This window comes from Penicillium cinerascens (genome assembly GCF_028974065.1).
Source record: "Penicillium cinerascens strain IBT 15544 chromosome Unknown contig_6_segment0_segment0, whole genome shotgun sequence".
NCBI classification, from domain to species: domain Eukaryota; kingdom Fungi; phylum Ascomycota; class Eurotiomycetes; order Eurotiales; family Aspergillaceae; genus Penicillium; species Penicillium cinerascens.
Genome location: NW_026695295.1, coordinates 667793 through 684667, shown reverse-complemented (window position 1 = coordinate 684667; position 16875 = coordinate 667793). Strand labels below are relative to the sequence as shown.

At 37.5% G+C, this 16875-nt stretch overlaps 4 protein-coding genes across 4 annotated transcripts; 1 reads left to right on the top strand and 3 right to left on the bottom strand.

The window, feature by feature from the left end:
• Positions 1–10490: 10490 nt before the first annotated feature.
• On the bottom strand, positions 10491–12200 carry N7498_006253 (sugar porter family MFS transporter; the record flags this gene model as incomplete). Its single annotated transcript, XM_058453315.1, has 3 exons — positions 10491–11665; positions 11762–11944; positions 12002–12200. 3 exons carry the CDS (start codon positions 12198–12200, stop codon positions 10491–10493), a joined length of 1557 nt encoding a protein of 518 aa, XP_058307506.1.
• Positions 12201–13073: 873 nt separating this feature from the next.
• Positions 13074–15389, bottom strand: N7498_006252 (uncharacterized protein; the record flags this gene model as incomplete). Its single annotated transcript, XM_058453314.1, has 7 exons — positions 13074–14380; positions 14454–14465; positions 14521–14665; positions 14724–14822; positions 14894–14995; positions 15084–15267; positions 15316–15389. 7 exons carry the CDS (start codon positions 15387–15389, stop codon positions 13074–13076), a joined length of 1923 nt encoding a protein of 640 aa, XP_058307505.1.
• Position 15390: 1 nt separating this feature from the next.
• N7498_006251 (uncharacterized protein) lies at positions 15391–15753 on the top strand (the record flags this gene model as incomplete). The annotated part of the gene is made up of 1 exon (XM_058453313.1): positions 15391–15753. The coding sequence occupies one exon, from the start codon at positions 15391–15393 to the stop codon at positions 15751–15753; it is 363 nt and encodes a 120-aa protein (XP_058307504.1).
• A 482-nt stretch (positions 15754–16235) lies between these two features.
• N7498_006250 (DNA-directed RNA polymerase core subunit RPB10) lies at positions 16236–16626 on the bottom strand (the record flags this gene model as incomplete). Its single annotated transcript, XM_058453312.1, has 4 exons — positions 16236–16278; positions 16340–16426; positions 16481–16539; positions 16591–16626. The coding sequence occupies 4 exons, from the start codon at positions 16624–16626 to the stop codon at positions 16236–16238; spliced, it is 225 nt and encodes a 74-aa protein (XP_058307503.1).
• Positions 16627–16875: the final 249 nt, after the last annotated feature.

The following is a 16875-nucleotide window of genomic DNA, read 5'->3' as shown; positions in this document are numbered from 1 at the left end:
ACCCTACACTAGTAATTAGGTATTTATAAGATAAGTATATATGAAAGAAGCTATAATAATTAAATTAACTAATAAAATAAGCCGTAATAACTAGTATTATACTATAATAAAATTAAAGGAAATGATATAGTAGGGTGATTATATATAATAAATATATATCTTAGAGCACTAATTATAATTTCTACTACTACTTTTTTACTTTTACTTCTATAAGCCTATAATTAATACGACTAATAGAACCGACCCTTAAATATATAAAAATAAATTTGTTTCCTATAATTACCTAGTAGGTAGGTTAAAAAGTAGTGATATTACTTATTCTAACTAAAATAGACGTAAATAACGAAGATTAGTTAGTGATCTTATATATAAAATTTAGGCTAATTTAGGCTCATTTAGGCCAATTAAGGTAGAATTAGGTATATATACCTATAGGACCTATAGGTATTCCTATAGGTAGGTATACTAAGGGCATACCTAATTAGGTATTCCTATAGATAGGACATAGGATGGACCTTAGTCCTATAGGAGTCCTATATTAATGTCTACCTACACTAATATACTAGCTTCGTATGCTATATATCTATTAACCTATATATACTTTTGCTTCTATACTACGTTAGTAGTGCGTAATTCCTTAACTTCTTACTTAAGTAATATTTTATTCTATATAGCGAGCTAGTAGCCCTTAATAAGCTAGTTTAACGTGGCCTATAAGGGCGATAGAGGGCTATTTAAGCGTTATTTTAGGAAAGCCAAGATTAATACTCCTTATTTAAGTAATTTAGCGATAGTCGCTAATATTTTAGGGGTAAAAATATTTAATTAGCTACTTAGGTAGCTTCTTAAGGGTATAGGTATTTAAAGCTAGATATTAAGTTTTAAAAGCACTAAACTACCTACTATAAAGCTATTTATAATTATATTTACTTTAAAAGTGTCGACGCGAGCTTATAGATATACTATAAGGAAATTAAACTTATTAATATAGTTAATACTAAGCTATATTTTTTAATTAACTAAGATTCTATATGAGCGTTTTAAAACTATAAAATAACTAATATTAAATAGCTATAAAAGATATAAGCTATATACTAGTATATAAATAAGGATTATCTTATTTTCTAAGTAAATTTAGTCGAAATAAGGCGTAAGTTAGCTACTATACCTATTAAGGACTAATAATTAATATTAGTCTTATATATAGCTATTTATTAATAGAATAAATAGCTTTTAAAGCTATTAAAAGCCTATTTTATCTATTATCTATCTATTTTAACTAACTTTAAAGCGCTAATCTCTTAGAAGATTATTAGTCTAAGCTAAATTATATAGTTTAGCTTTAAAGATAATTTAATTATAAGCGAAAGCGCCTATCTATAAGCGCAAATTAACTTAATTATAGTTACTTACTCACGATTTCCTAGCTATAAAACTAATCACTAACTATAGTATTCTACTTAAATAATAATCTTTATAGTCGCTATAAGGCCTATTATAAAGCTACTTTTATTAAAGTTATAGATATCGTTTAGTAGGATACTATATTTCTAAATTATAGTTTATATATAATTAAATTACTCTTAAATAATCTTTAGATCCTCTTATTTTACTCGCTAATAGTTATATTAATATAAAAAATAAGTCTTTAGCTCTAACTATCTTTTAATATAGTTTATAATCTATTTTTCGCTAACTATCTAGATTAGAGTTAAACTATATATTATAAGTAAAAGATTTACTATTTCTTATACTATAAAGAGCCTAGGGGCTACTTTACGTATATCTATTAATAATATCTACTTATTTAGTGATTCTTCTTTAGTTTAGGTTAATTTATAGCTATTAGTGTATATTTAAAGGTGAAATAGGTAGCTAGTAATATAAGATATATTAAAATGATATACTACCTTATGGATAGAAGTAATTTCTTTGGTTTTTATAGCTTTATATAGCTAATTTAAGGTGGCCCTCTTACTTAATAGAATTTTGGCTTAATTAAGCATATTTTAGAGATATAGTAGTTAGTAGAAAATAGAAGGATATCTATAGATACGAAAAAATTGCTAGATAGGCTACTCGCTTAGGTGGGCCGCTCCCTTATCGATTACGTTAATTCTAGTAATTAGTTATTGTCAGGATTTTAGGTGCATGCATTAATTCATGCAGATTTCCAGAGCTTCCAATTCAACATGGAAAGTTCTAGTTGATGTTCCCGTTCTGCTATCTCTCACCGCTTTCATTCTCATTTATCTCTTACTTTCCCCTCACTTCGGCCTTTACTATGCTTTTCATCTACGTTAGCCTACATAACTAGAGGTTATTAGGCCTACCCCTCTTTTCCCGACCGAGTTATTTCGGCCGAAATGCAATCCTTGTCTATAAATATGGCCCAAAAACTAGACTGAATAAAACAAGAGCTTTTATCTAAATTATTCTCTTACTACCTTTCTCTCATAAAGGCAGACCAAAGAGACCCTTTATCTTTATCTTTATTCATCTTCCTGGGGTAAGCTACTACGCCGCAGTAGTAGCCGACCTCTACAGGAGGTAGTATTTCTCTCTACAAATATTTGTCTTGAGGACTGCCCTGCCGCATAGGGACCCTTAGGCATTTATTTATCTCTCTTATTTTTATATACTACCAATCCCGACACTATCTCTTACTTTACCTCTCTTTTCTCGACCGAAAGGAATAATTATCTTGACTAGAAGAAATGATTATCCTAACCGAATTATTTTGGCTAAAATACAATCTTTATCTATAAATATAGCCTAAAAACTAAACTAAATAAAATAAGAGCTTTTATCTTAATTTACCTCTTACTACCCTTTCTCTCTATAAGGGTAGACTAGAGAGACCTTTATCCTAAATCTTTATCTTTATCTATCTTCCTAAGGTAAGCTACTATATTATAGACTATAATAGTAGCCGACCTCTATAGGAGGTAGTATTTCTCTCTATAAATATTTATCTTACGGATATCCCTACTATATAGGGACCCTTAGATATTTATTTATCTCTCTTATCTTATATACTACTCATCCTAATATATAGGTTAAAGAATTAGACCTAAAACCTAACCTACGTTACCGTATAGGTTAGGTTAGGTTAGGTTTTAGGTTTTATAGGTTATAGCGTAGTCTACTTAAGAGTATCCCACTAAAAAGGATTAGATAGTTAATAGAAGAGTCCTTCTAAGAGGACTATATATTAATTAAACGCGAATCCTCTAAATCGCTCTAATTAGAAGCCCTAGCTATTATACCACTAGGTAATATCGAAAATAGAAGAGAGCGTAGAACCATTAAGCCTACCCACCTAGATATAAGTATTACTCTAATAGTTAGTTTAAATCGTAGCTAGTTAGGAAGAAAAGGCGAGGATAATAGACGAAAGAGCGAGAATATAAAAGGAGAGGTAGACCTAGCACTTACCAACCCTATAGGTCTAAAGTTAGGAACCTCCACTTATACCTTTAAGGGTTAGGGTCTAACCTTATTAACCTAGACCTAGACCTAGACCCTCTAAGGGTCCCTTAAGGGTCACTCGCGGAGGGTCTATTTAACCCTTAAATATATAATTTATCTACGCCTTTCCTATTTTAGACGTATAAATTTAATAATTTAACTTAAAAAAATACTATTATTTATAGCTATTCTAGTATCTATTTTTATTCTTCCTTAATTATATATTATTATCTACGAAATTTAAAGAAAGAAGATTATAAATAGATAACTTATATATAGTTAGTTACCTTAGTATTATAAATTTTAACTTAAATTACGTAGTAGATAGCTAGTTTTTAAGGTTATAGAAAGTTAAGAGTTTCCTTATAAAAATATATATTAAAGGTAGAGTGAGACTACTAAATTTATATAATAGTAAATATAGTTTTTTAATTTAATACTAAAAATATCTTAAATCGAAAGCTTTCTTTAGTTATTAAATTAATAGAGAGTTATTTAAATAATTCTTAATTTAGATTTTTTATAGGCGTTCTAGTTACTATGTAAAATAAGTTTAAAGATCTAGATTATTAGACTTGGATATTTTCTATTATAAAACTAAGATAATATAATTAGAGGGTCGAGAGGGTAACCCTAAAAATAACCCTAAGAGTCTTAAGGGTCACCCTCTCTATAACCTAATAAGATAAGAGAATTTTAGCTAAATAGGGGCTTATAGTATAATATATTATCTTATATCTTCGCGTGACTAAGGTAAATAAATTCCTTTTATATAATAGCTTTTTCTTATCTAAAATCTTTATAAGTCTTTATTCTATCTCTTTATAACTAGTATCTACTATATCTTAAATCTCTAATCTATACTTATCCTTAGTAATTAAAAGGGTTAGAATAGATAAGTTATAATACCTTATCCTAGATAATACTCTATTTATAAGCCTATTTCTATTAAGCTAGCTTATCTTTAATATAATACTTAATTCTTTATAAAAAGTACCTTTAGCGCCTAAGAGCCTTATATAAATTAAACTTACCTAAGTAAACTAATTCCTATTATATAAAGATAAAATAAAGAAGGAGTTTATAATTTAGTAGCTCTAAATATAGTATAAAAGAAAGAAATAGATTAATTAGAATAAAAAGTAATAAATAAGTTACTAAGATGGTTTTAAGTAGATAGCTTATATAAAAAATAGAAAGCTTAATATAATATATATAAGATACTAGAAGGTTCTTAACTATCTAGCTATTAGATATATTAGTACCTTATTAATATATAAATATCTTAAAGGGCTATAATATTAAAGGAGAATAAATAAGCTAAGTATCTATAAGCTATTTATATAAATTATATATATAACCTAGACTATCCCTTAGCTTTAAATTAATTAATTATCAAACTAATAAGGTTAGTGAGCGTCTATATAGGTATTTAATTAGAATATCTAGGAATAGAAGCTTCTAAATCTAGTTATTATATTATATCGATCCTTCCTTTTCCTTAAGTATTAAGAGTTCTATAATCTTATCTTATACGCGCGACTAGCTCTAATAATATTAACTATTCCTTCTTAGAAGATAATATATATAAGGCTCTATTAATATATTACTAAAAACCAAATAACTATCCTCTAAAGCCTATCGCTAGATATAAAGCTATCTTTAGCACTTAATTATTAGATATTACTATTCTAGTAATTATTTATAGTAATTATAGCCTACTTCTTTAGATTAAGACTAGGCGTACTGCGAGGTCCTCCTTAGCTTTAAACGTTTATCTAATATTTATTTAGGCACTAATCTAGATAAGATTATTATATATATTCTCTAATAGTATAAAATTACTGACTACGTCCTCGCGGTTACTATTAATAATATATTAAATAATATAATACTTATAGCTATAGTAAATATTAGGATTTTAGGTGTCTATATTTATAAATATACATTTCCAGAGCTTCTAATTTAATATAGAAGTTCCTGTTGAAGTTCTTATTCTGCTATTTCTCACCGCCTTTATCTAATCTTCTAATTATCTCTCACTTTTCTCTTACTTTACCCTCACTTCAGCCTTTACTATGCTTTCTATCTACGTTAGCCTACATAACTAAAGGTTATTAGGCCTACCCCTCACTTTATAACGTCTATTTGCTTACTTTATAACGTCTATATCTTTACTCTATAATGTCTCTTACCTTGGGCAAATAGCACACTCTTTTTATGTGAACTGAATATTTTTGCCTATAAATATAGCTCAAAACCTAGACTGAATTGAACAAGAGCTTTTATCTCAATTCTCCTCTCACTACCCTTCCTCTCTATTAGGGCAGACTAGAGAGACCCTTTATCTCTACCTTTATCTTTATCTTTATCTATCTTCCTAGGGTAAGCTACTACGCCGCAGTAGTAGCCGACCTCTATGGGAGGTAGTATTTCTCTCTACAAATATTTGTCCTAAGGACTGCCCTGCCGTATAGGGACCCTTAGGCATTTATCTCTCTTATTTTCTATACTACCAATCCCGACACTACCCCTATTCGAGAAAGAATTTATAGATTTAGAAGTAATAGTATAGCTAAAGGACGCAAAAATATTAATACTAATAGGATCGTTAAACCTAACTATATAGAGATATCCCTAAAAGCTTCTCAGAGCTTATCTTACTATTATAATAGATAGATACTAATCTTAACCTTTTATCCTCTAAGCTAAAGCGATCTAAGAACTAGCACGAAAAGTAAATAACTCCTATAGTCACTATATATAAATAAATAGATTAGTTCCTAATATCGTTGGTTATTATAAATACTTCCTAGCCCTAACTAGAAGGTCGAAATCTTTATAGACAACGAGCGAAATAGGTCCTATAGTAAGACGATGGAACTCTATGGCTATACGCCTACTTATCTTAGAAGCTATTACCTATAAAAGCGAACTATAAGATTTACGATAAGGAGCTATTAGCTATTATTTATAAGCTAAAGGAATAGCGTCCTAAGTTAAAGATAGTCTTACGCTTTAAGATTATAACTAATTATAAGAACTTACGTTATTTTAGCTATATATAATAACTTAAATAAAAGATAGATATAATAGGCTAATCTACTAGCTAAATTCGACTTTAATCTATAATTTTATCCTAGGAAGCTAGTAGAGAGACTAAACGCCCTCTCCTAGAGAGAATAAGATATTCTATAGAACGTGAAGGATAAAAGGCTATTAAATTCATTCGAATTAATATTTAAATATATATATATATAGATTAGAAGGTGTCGGGATTGGTAGTATATGAAAATAAGAGAGATAAATAAATGCCTAAGGGTCCCTATGCGGCAGGGCAGTCCTTAGGACAAATATTTGTAGAGAGAAATACTACCTCCCGTAGAGGTCGGCTACTACTGCGGCGTAGTAGCTTACCCCAGGAAGATGGATGAAGATAAAGATAAAGGGTCTCTTTAGTCTGCCTTTATGAGAGAAAGGTAGTAAGAGAATAATTGAGATGAAAGCTCTTCCTTTATTTAGTCTGGTTTCTAGGCTATATTTATAGACAAATATTCAGTTCATCTGGCTAATTACCTAAGGTAATATTCGCCCGAGGTAATCTTGCCGTAAACGTGCTATTGCCCGAGGTAGGTAAACGTGCTGTTACCCGAGGTAGGTAAACGTACTGTTACCCGCGGCTATAGACAGGATAGGCCTAATAACCTCGGTCCGGTAGGCAAATGGAAAGAGAAAGCATAGTAAAGGCTGAAGTGAGAGCAAAGTGAGAGATAAATGAGAGAGAACTGCAAGATCAGATAAAGGCGGTGAGAAATGGCAGAACGGGAATTTCAGCGGGAACTTCTATGTTGAATTGGAAGCTCTAGAAATCTGCAGTTATAAATGCAGACACCTAAAATCCTGACAGAAGGGTTAGAATAAATATAGATATATAGTTAGACTTCTAAACGCTAATATTTATATTTAAAAATAAAGATCTATAGTCTTAGTAGATAGAAGTAAGATAAAATAGTTAGGCTTACTAAGCTATTTTCGAAGCGCTAAAGAATAGTAAGTAATAGTTATTAGTTAAGATATAGATAAAAAAGGGGCTCCTTTACTTCTAAAGCTATATCTAGATTCCTAAGAATAAATAGCTCTAGACTAATATTATTTAATAAATTTATAATTTATATATTATAGGCTATCTATATTAAGATATAATCTATTTAATCCTATTAAAGAGATTCTTCTAGCTAGAAGCTATTAAAGAGATTCTTCTAGCTAGAAGCTATTAAAGATATATAAAGATTTCTATAAAATTATATTATCTATAAATAAAGTATAATCTAGCGTAATATAAAGTATAGGCATTTAAAATCGCTACTTATATTATAATAAGTATAGGCAGAAATTTCTATAGATTTTATTACTAATATACTAAGTAAAAATAATAATATTATAAATTACTTATAACTAATTAACTTATTAAGAATATTATAGTAGTCTTAATAGAATTAATTACTATAGATATTTTAATCTATATATTTTTTATATATTTCTATATATACTATAAACTATTACTTATAATTATAAATAATTAAGGTTCTTAATTTATAAGTAGATTATAAATCTAATAAAGGCTATTTATAGCTTTCTATTTTTAATTAGATAATTTAATAGAATAAGCGAATTAAGAAGTCGAAAGAATACTATAAATATTTATAATCTATTCTTAAAAGGACTAGATAAATTTACTACCTATTATAGTAGTAGCGATAAATAATTATAATATAATATTAATTAGACTAGTCCTCTTTTTCTTTACCTATAGATATTATATTAACCCTATTAAACTAAAAGACTTTAGATAGCTATAAATTAGTCTAAAAACTACTAAATAAATAAGAGAGTTATAAAATAATTATAAAAAGCGACTAATTAGATCTAAATATAATTATAATAATATAGAATAGATAGTAGATATAAATAAATCGAAATTAATAAACTACTTTTATATATAAATAAAGAGATAAGATGTAGCTAAATCTTAAAAATATCTAATTAAAGAGGCTATTAAAAAAATTAGATTAATTATATATATAATACGAAGTAATTAAGATTCCCTTACTATATATAATATAATTAAATATCCTTTTAGGAGTATACCTAATCTTCTATATATATTTAGTTAGGCTAGCTACCTCTAATCTCTTACTATCCTAAATTATAGATAATATATAGCTATCGCTAATCTTAGTTAATAATAAGGCTAAATAAGAGATTAAGGAAATTCTCACTATAAGAATAAGAACGATTAGAAGAGGGAGCCACTAAGAGGTCTTAGTTAAATAGCGAGGCTATACTAAACGCACTTAGTAAGATATATAGATACTAAAGAAATACTAGCGATATTAGATAAGTTTAAGGAATATTTTAGAAATGTCTAAGAGAATAATAGCCTATATAATCTTTACGAAATATATATAAGACGCTACGATTAGGTATAAGTAGAACTTCTATATTATAGACCCTATTAAAGGGGAGGAGGGATATTATAATAGGCTAATGCCTAATTAAAGGTTACGTTCGAGTACGTAACCGATCGCCGCTAACTACCTTTTTTTATTATTAATTATTTACTTTTCTTTCTTTTCTCCTTACGCTTTTAGTAAACTATAAATAGCCTAGTTAGGTTAAATCAATCTAGCTTTAGCCTTTTATAGGTATAGAATTAAAATAAAAGACTCTTATCGCGTAATCTATAACGATATAATAAAGAGATACCTTAGTAACTTATTTACGTTCCCCTTTATTAAAACTATAATAATATATCCTAGCTATTCTATTTTAGCCCTAAAAGGGTCGCGGACGACCCTTTAAATAGAGGGGATAGTTATTATAGCCTCTAAATAATATAAAGCTACTTAGATACCTAATTAGGTATACTAGGAGCTCTATAGGAGAGTTTCCTAAGAACCTATATAAAAGCTAACGCTATAATCGTATAAAGGAATAAAAGGCACTCTCTTATAACTGATAAACTTTTATTTCTTAAGGATTAGTTTAGTTGTAATTATAGTATTATCAAAGTTCTTATCTATATACTTATAACTATATTTAGTTCCTTATTTAGTCTAATCTTAGCCCTTGCCTCTTACCTACTCTTTGCCTAATTTTGCCCAAAACTTTAGGTGTACTTTTACCGCCTTCTATATCGCCTTTTATCTGTCCTTTTAGCTACCCATAGAACTATAACTTTACTAGTAACTTTTATTTTAAGATAGAATCACTGCTTATATTACTATATTTAGATATAAAATGCTTATTACTCCTATAATATAATTTTTAAAAATAGGTTTCCTATGAGGAATATATGTAAAAATACAATTAAAGTTTTTCTATATTTTTAGTCCCTTTCTACTATTTAGTTTAGCTTATTTAATATTTCTATCTACTTAAAAAATTAATAAAATATAGTAAGCCCTATATAAGTTATAGTATTCTAAAATTGAATCTAAATTTTTTTTAAAAAAAATGAAAAATAAAATTTAAAGATCTTAGAGTTCTGGCGGAAAAAAAGGGAACACCTAAAACATCAGGGGGGAAGCGAGGGGGGGGTTACCAAATCCCTAAATATAATAAAACTAAAAATATGTGTATAAAAGGTAATAAACGCTATAAGCTACAAAAAATAATTAATTTTGGCAAGGTAAGAGAGCTAATAAATAGCCTTACTTCCTGCATAGAAGCACGAATAGAATCTAATTATCCCCGTTAAGCAATACACATGAATAAAGACCTGATAAAAACATAATTTGATGACCACTTGTAGTTTTACCTGTCTGATCGACTATAATATAGCAATAGTTGTTTTCTTTTTAATATATTCCATATACTCTTCGGTATAGATTGATATGGCAAATATTTCAGATATAGATCAGTCTGGGAGGAACTGAAATCTATAATGCTATGCCCACTTCGTCTTACTATAAGGACATAGATATGCATCCAGACTTCCTCTTTTCATATTGACAGCATTAAGCACTCACATTTTCAACTCGCTCGTCCCGAACCGCAACCTTTTCAGTGTCATCGATGTGCGCGAGAATGCCTGTCTGGAAGGGCAACTCCCGCGCAATGCGGACAGTATCGAAAACGGAACTTGACATGATGAAGATCTCGTCAATCTCCTCAAGTGTGCGGCCCTTGGTCTCCGGACAAAAGAGGTAGAAGCTCCCACATGCAAAGGCGCTGATACACGCATACACAATGTAGTATCGCCACTGAATGGTCGCAAACCCGACCGGAGTCACTTCTGCCAAAAGGAAATTGAAGATCCAGTTTGCTGCTGCTGACATGGCAGTAACCTTGGCACGGGTACGCAATGGTGCAATCTCTGCAGCATACATGAATGGTACAAGGAAAAGGCCGATGGGAAAGCAGAAGAGGGCCATGAAATAGAACAGAAGAGACGCACCGGCAGCGGATTTGTTGCTCAAGTCGGAAGATAGCCCAGCGAGACAAGTCTGTGCAATAGTCATGCCAGCAGCGGCCGTGATCAGCAGTGGGCGACGTCCAAGGCGATCAATAAGCAGGACCGCTAGGCCAGCAGCCAAAAACTGCCAGATCTGGAGACATCCAGTGATGATCCGCGACAAAGTACCAGAATAGTGTAATTCGCTTTGGAATATGGTATCGGAATAGAAGGTGATGATGTTCACGCCGGTCATCTGCGCAAGAATGTTGACCCCGACGGCGATCATAGTACGGTGCAAGTGGCGGTTTTTGGTCAGAGCGAAGGGCGAAGTAGAAACCGCGGATTCATCGACCTCATCCATAAACAACGACTGTCGGATGATCTCCAGCTCCTGTGCGACGTGCTCGGATTCGACCGGGACGTCTTCCAAGCGAGCCAACACCTCAGCTGCCTCTTCCATTCGACCAGAGCGGGCAAGCCAACGAGGGGACTCGGGCAGAAGCAAGATGCATAGTACGACAACCAAGGCAAAGAGGCCCTGAAAGGCGATCGGGAAGCGCCAACTCACCGAGTTGTCACTAACGTAGTAGAGACCGAATTCTAGCCATGTAGCTAAGACAATGCCACCGATGGCGAACCATCCCTCTAATAAAACCATGCGTCCACGAGCCTCTGCTCCAGATGATTCAGAGACATACATTGGAATCGTAGCAGTGAATCCACCAACTCCGAGGCCTGTAGGTCAAACCCATCAGTATTTTCTGTTGATTTTCTGCTTTTTTTTTCTCCCTTTCTCTTCCTCTTACCATCGGGGACGGGGTATATATGTACCTGTGATGACCCTACCGGCAATGAGCTGACCGAGTGAGAAGGGGCTGGCTTGGATAATGATGCCCACAAGAGCAATGCAACCTGCAAGGAAGATAGTCTTGCGACGACCAAGTCTATCTCCCAGAAAGACACATGTCATGGCACCCAGTGCACAGCCGACTTCATAGATAGCGACCGTCGTTCCTGTGGTTCACCCATGTCAGTACACTGACTCTCAGCGGTCCTTGGACACAGGCATACCCTGGATAGTGGAGTTATGTGCCTTTTGACTTCCTTTGGTGTTGACCGTATCAATTTCCGGAAAGACGGCGATGAAGGAGCCCAGCGTCAACAGCCCGTTGGCAACGGCCTGGTCATACCCTTGTAGAACAAACCCGACAGCGCCAACGAGGCCGATGACAAGGCCGAGCGACCTTCCTCTGAGTGTGGCAATTCCCATGGTGGAAGAAAACGTTCTCGATATCAATCAAAAGGAGATTCGCACTTCCCGTGAATGGAGGAGAATAGAAAGGAATTGAAAAAGAAAAGGGAGGATGGTTCCCCCGGGCTCCCCTCACTCCTCCACGAGGTAAATTTCGTGGGGGTGGGGAAGGCTCGGAGGTTGACCGAGAGGCAGACTGAAGCTTTTTGCCCAGTCTCGACAGATGCTTAGTTTGGACCGACCTGGCTTGATAGGCGGAGGCCATGAGAAGGTGGACCCCGGAGCGTCGCACCAAACATGTACTCCGAGTGTCGGCGCGGAATCAGACCGAGTCTGGTTACTCGGAGGCAACGTCAACATTCCGGGCCGTTCATTCGTTCCGTGTTGTGCTCGAGCCTCGAGTCGGTCCCCAAGCCGGGTGTTGATGAGGCGGGCCCGTCAGAAACGGCCGCAGCCACTGTCTTGTTCACTGCTTTCTTAAAAAGGTACAAAGCTGGCAAACCAACATCTGAAGGCGAAGCAACGAAGAGAAGTAAAATGAGTGCGAGAGAGGGAGGAAAAAGCCCTGGAGGGTAAACCACTTGGGATTGCTCCGAGTGAGCACGGCAGACCTATACCCAGTAGTACTAGGATGCTCTGTGATGAGTAGCACTACGAGGCACGCAACAAAAATGCTACCGTTCTAGTTTAAATCACTCCCTCAGAAAGGGAATCAATTTACTCCCGCATGATGCCGCTGTCGTTGAATATGGTTCCATTATCGAGTAAAAAAGCTCAAGAGATTGGGTCTTCGTCTTCATCTTCGCTCCGACGCGGTTCGTGCTTCCACAGTTGGAGAAAGGAAATAGGTGCCGCCCCCGGGATGCTTCTCAGGACAGGGAGATGACCTCGTTATGTTTGGATGATCACCCCGTTCCGGCCCATAGCCTCCTCCATATGGAAACCGAAGACGAGCCGGTAGAGATCCCGCAGCCACGAGTACTGCCCGCTCTGAACCATTGCTTGACATGCACGTGCTACCTCGATGGCGCTGACGCGATCCTGGGATCCGGCGTTCCTGAATGCCGGATCAAACGACACCAGCTTTCGATAATTCCTCAATAACGATGTCTGCCAAGGGACTGACCCAAAAGCATCCGAGGGAAGTGACTTTACGAACGAGGACATGTTTTGCGGGCCGCTTCGTTGATAGCCACTATTGATAGCAGCCTTCGTAATAAGTACCTTTAGTCGGGTGAAATTGGGATCCTCTGATATAGTCGTCACGGTATTGGCAGACGAAGTGGTCTGTGCGGACGACCGACTCTTCCCCGAGATACTCGATGCACTGGAGGGCCACTTGGATCGCGACGAATGTGAGGCATGTCCATGTCCATTTCCATGCCCAAGGACGAGGATATTGGGGACTGGTGCTTCATCGGGGGAAACGGTTGCCGTGTCTTCAAAGATCGTCGTTGGTGTCTCAGGATTTCCGACTTGACCCAGCACGCCATCCGCAAAATCAAGTTCGGACTGCTGTGTCGCTTGCTGGAATGCCTGGGCAAATGTCGTTTGGCTTGGTCTCGGTGTTCCTCGGTCCGAGTTGCGCATGCTGTGTAGGGTCCAGCCCTCACGGAAGATGTCACAAAGCTCCCAGCAAGCCTGCACCGCAGACCCCAGGATTTCTTCATCCAGACTTTTCCCTTCTCTTTTACTTTGACGCATACTAAACAGCATCTCAGCCAGTGTCCAGCAGGCGCTGAGCAGAGAATCGGTTTCGGTCAAACGCGTTCGTTGCTTCATAAGACGATGACATAGGGTTATATAGAAATCCAACGTTCGCTCACGAAAGGCATCCGGGAGATTGCGGTCGTGCGTATTAAAAAGGTGGTTGTTGAGCTCAAAACTCACTCGCAAGACCGAATCCGCGAGACCGTCTTCGCACACGCGGACTTCAAAAAGAGCCTGGCAGAAGTCTCGACAGAGATCGAGAGTCGGGTTGACCTGCAATGCGTAATCATCATCGCGCGTGTCATACAACTTCTGGCACAGCCTCCAGCAGGACCTCCAGGCATCCTCCTGGATCTCGTCCTCGTGCGATCGGAAAACCCGTTCTCGATTAATGTAACTTAGACCAGCCAGAGTATTGCACAATGTCCAGCATTCGGTGAGGGCTGCTCGCAGAGCACTGATTTCAACCTCTTTCTTGCCGAAAGTACCTGCTGTCGAATTAGCCTACTTGCCCCGGTGGGTAGACATCTCCCTGTACGGAGGGGTTTGATATTGGTATACCTTCTGGGATATCTGAGAGAATAGTTAGCGGATCCACCAAGATAACAATTAACATGGAGCTGGGTACCTTCTAGACTGCTTGACCGCGTACGCTGTTCGGACTCCTCAAAATCATGTCTTGTCTGTGCGCGTGGCGTCGCTCTCTCAGACCAGTCTTTCGCAGGCGTGACGTCGGTTGTCAAAGCAGGTGGTGATATGGGACTGTTCCCGACCTATGCAACATCCAAAGATTTAGTACGCCTGAATTTTCAAGACCGCGCTTTACAGCACCTTTCTGGGCCTTTCTGGCAGCTCTATCGATTGGATATGCTCCAAGCCCGGCGAGGGCGTTTCGTCCCCTTCACATGTCTCATCAGCTTGCATATTTGCCTGGGGCTCAAAAATTAGCTCCATGCGCTGGAGAAGTCTCCGTATGTGTTGCAGTATGGGAAGGATCTTACAAATTCCCCAAATCCAGGCGGGGCATGTATGACCGATTGAGGGGGTTCGTCCTCGTCTGATCTTGTGCTGGCCCCAAATTGCTCTGAGTGTCCGGTTTGGATCTGATCGAGTCAGTTACCAACTCGGACAAAGCGACCACATTGATAAATGCTCTCGGCTTGTTGGAGAGACATGATTATATGGACATACCGTCAGTGCAGGCTGCGACTCTTCAGGTCCCTGAATTGATGTCGCCGTGGCCTTATCATCGGTCTCTGCATCGTGCTGTCCAGGAGAAGTCGCTGTTAGCGCATCCGTTGCGCCTATCGGATCCGAGTTGGAAGGCGAATAGTTCGAATTCCTCGCGCTCGGAAAGGGGGGTCTTTCAAGAGACCTGTATACGCGTGAGCAACTGGGATCTTCGGGGCGCATGACATCTTACATATGGTCCGGCCCGTCATACGGACTGGAAGTGTCGCGATACGATAATATAGACAAGGGCGACCTGACGGCCATCATGGCCGTACTCGTGGGCGAATTTGTCTACCTCTTTGACGAGATCAAGGCTGGAAGAGAAATGAGATGCCCCCGCGCAGACGGGGACGAGCTCAGGCGTACAGAACGGGATTGGCCCCGGTATTCCAACAGCTTGGGCACCGGTCAGTTGGTTCCAATGGAGCTCTCCTATACGTCTCCTCTCGACGGCCCCGAGGCACATGGAGCTAGGCGCCTGGGGCGTGACGAACATGCATCCCGCCCCTCAGTGGCCACTCGCATGTCGCGCAGCGGACCCCGACTATTCCCTTTGAGGTCGCTGGGCGCTTGCGCTCCCAACTCCCAATCGGCGACCATCAAAAAACCAGGACCCGGTACAGAATAGGAGATTCCCATTGGGAAGATGTTATATAATTGGACGGATTGGAGTTACGACAAGCTGCGTTGGTGAAATGCCCTGTATTTCGGGTTTGTTCTCTACCAAAATAACCGAAAACGCCAGTTCCTGTGTCGTGTGCAACGCCACCCCAAATGCATGTTGGCGAGAATGACGAGTACGTTCTCGCTCAAAGAAATCCAGTCTTCACCCTTGTCGAGAAAGGCCCCCGAAAACAAAGAAAGCAATCTCCTGCGCCCTGCTTCAATCAGTCGCGAAAACCATGGCGGAAGTAGCGGCGAAAGGCCCCCGACGGCCCCCGATGGCTCCGCAGTTCTTTCGTCTCCTTCAGTCGATGTCGGTGATATCAAGTGATGGGTAGGCCAGGAATATGCGCCGGGGTTGTCGGTGTAAATGAGGCAGAGCGGAGTTTGAATTCCGACCCACATTAGATCGCATGTAATGATCCACGAAAGAAGCAAATGCGCCAATTACACCTGGGCTTTGGACCGATCCTTCTCAGCAGAGTTGTATCTGAGAAAACCGTTAGCCTAGTCCTCGAGCAGCTTGCAAGCTCGAGATTGCGGATGTTTACCGGAGGAGCTTCTCGATCAGATCCACGTGGGTCATGATCATTCTGCGGCAGCAGTATCGTCGGCAGCCGAGTGTGTCCATGGCATCACTGGAAGAAACGGTCAAAAAAGTACCGTGCAGAAACCAAGACTCTTCTACATACCCATCGGGAACACCCTCATCCAGCAGCTGCAGATAACGCTCCCACAGGTCACCGACGACCTAGTCTGTTGTTCAGCGAGAGCTCGGACTGTACGGGGATTGGTCACATACCTTTCCACAGGAGAAGCAGCGCACGGGGATAATCATTGTGGCCGAGGGTAAGGAGCAAGGATTGGAAGTGAAAAGCTAGTGAGGTGAGGCCTTTCAAACTTTTACCGCGACGGCGGTCAACGAAGCATCTGTTTTCTGCCACCAACCTCCGCCTTATTTTTCTCCCGCGAAAAAAAAAGATGCGATGCCACTTGCCTTGGCCTATCTAACTCGATCGTCCGCACGAAGCCTCGCACAGGACAGACTTGCTCTGATCCATACCCCATTTTCAGCCTAACGGTCTTA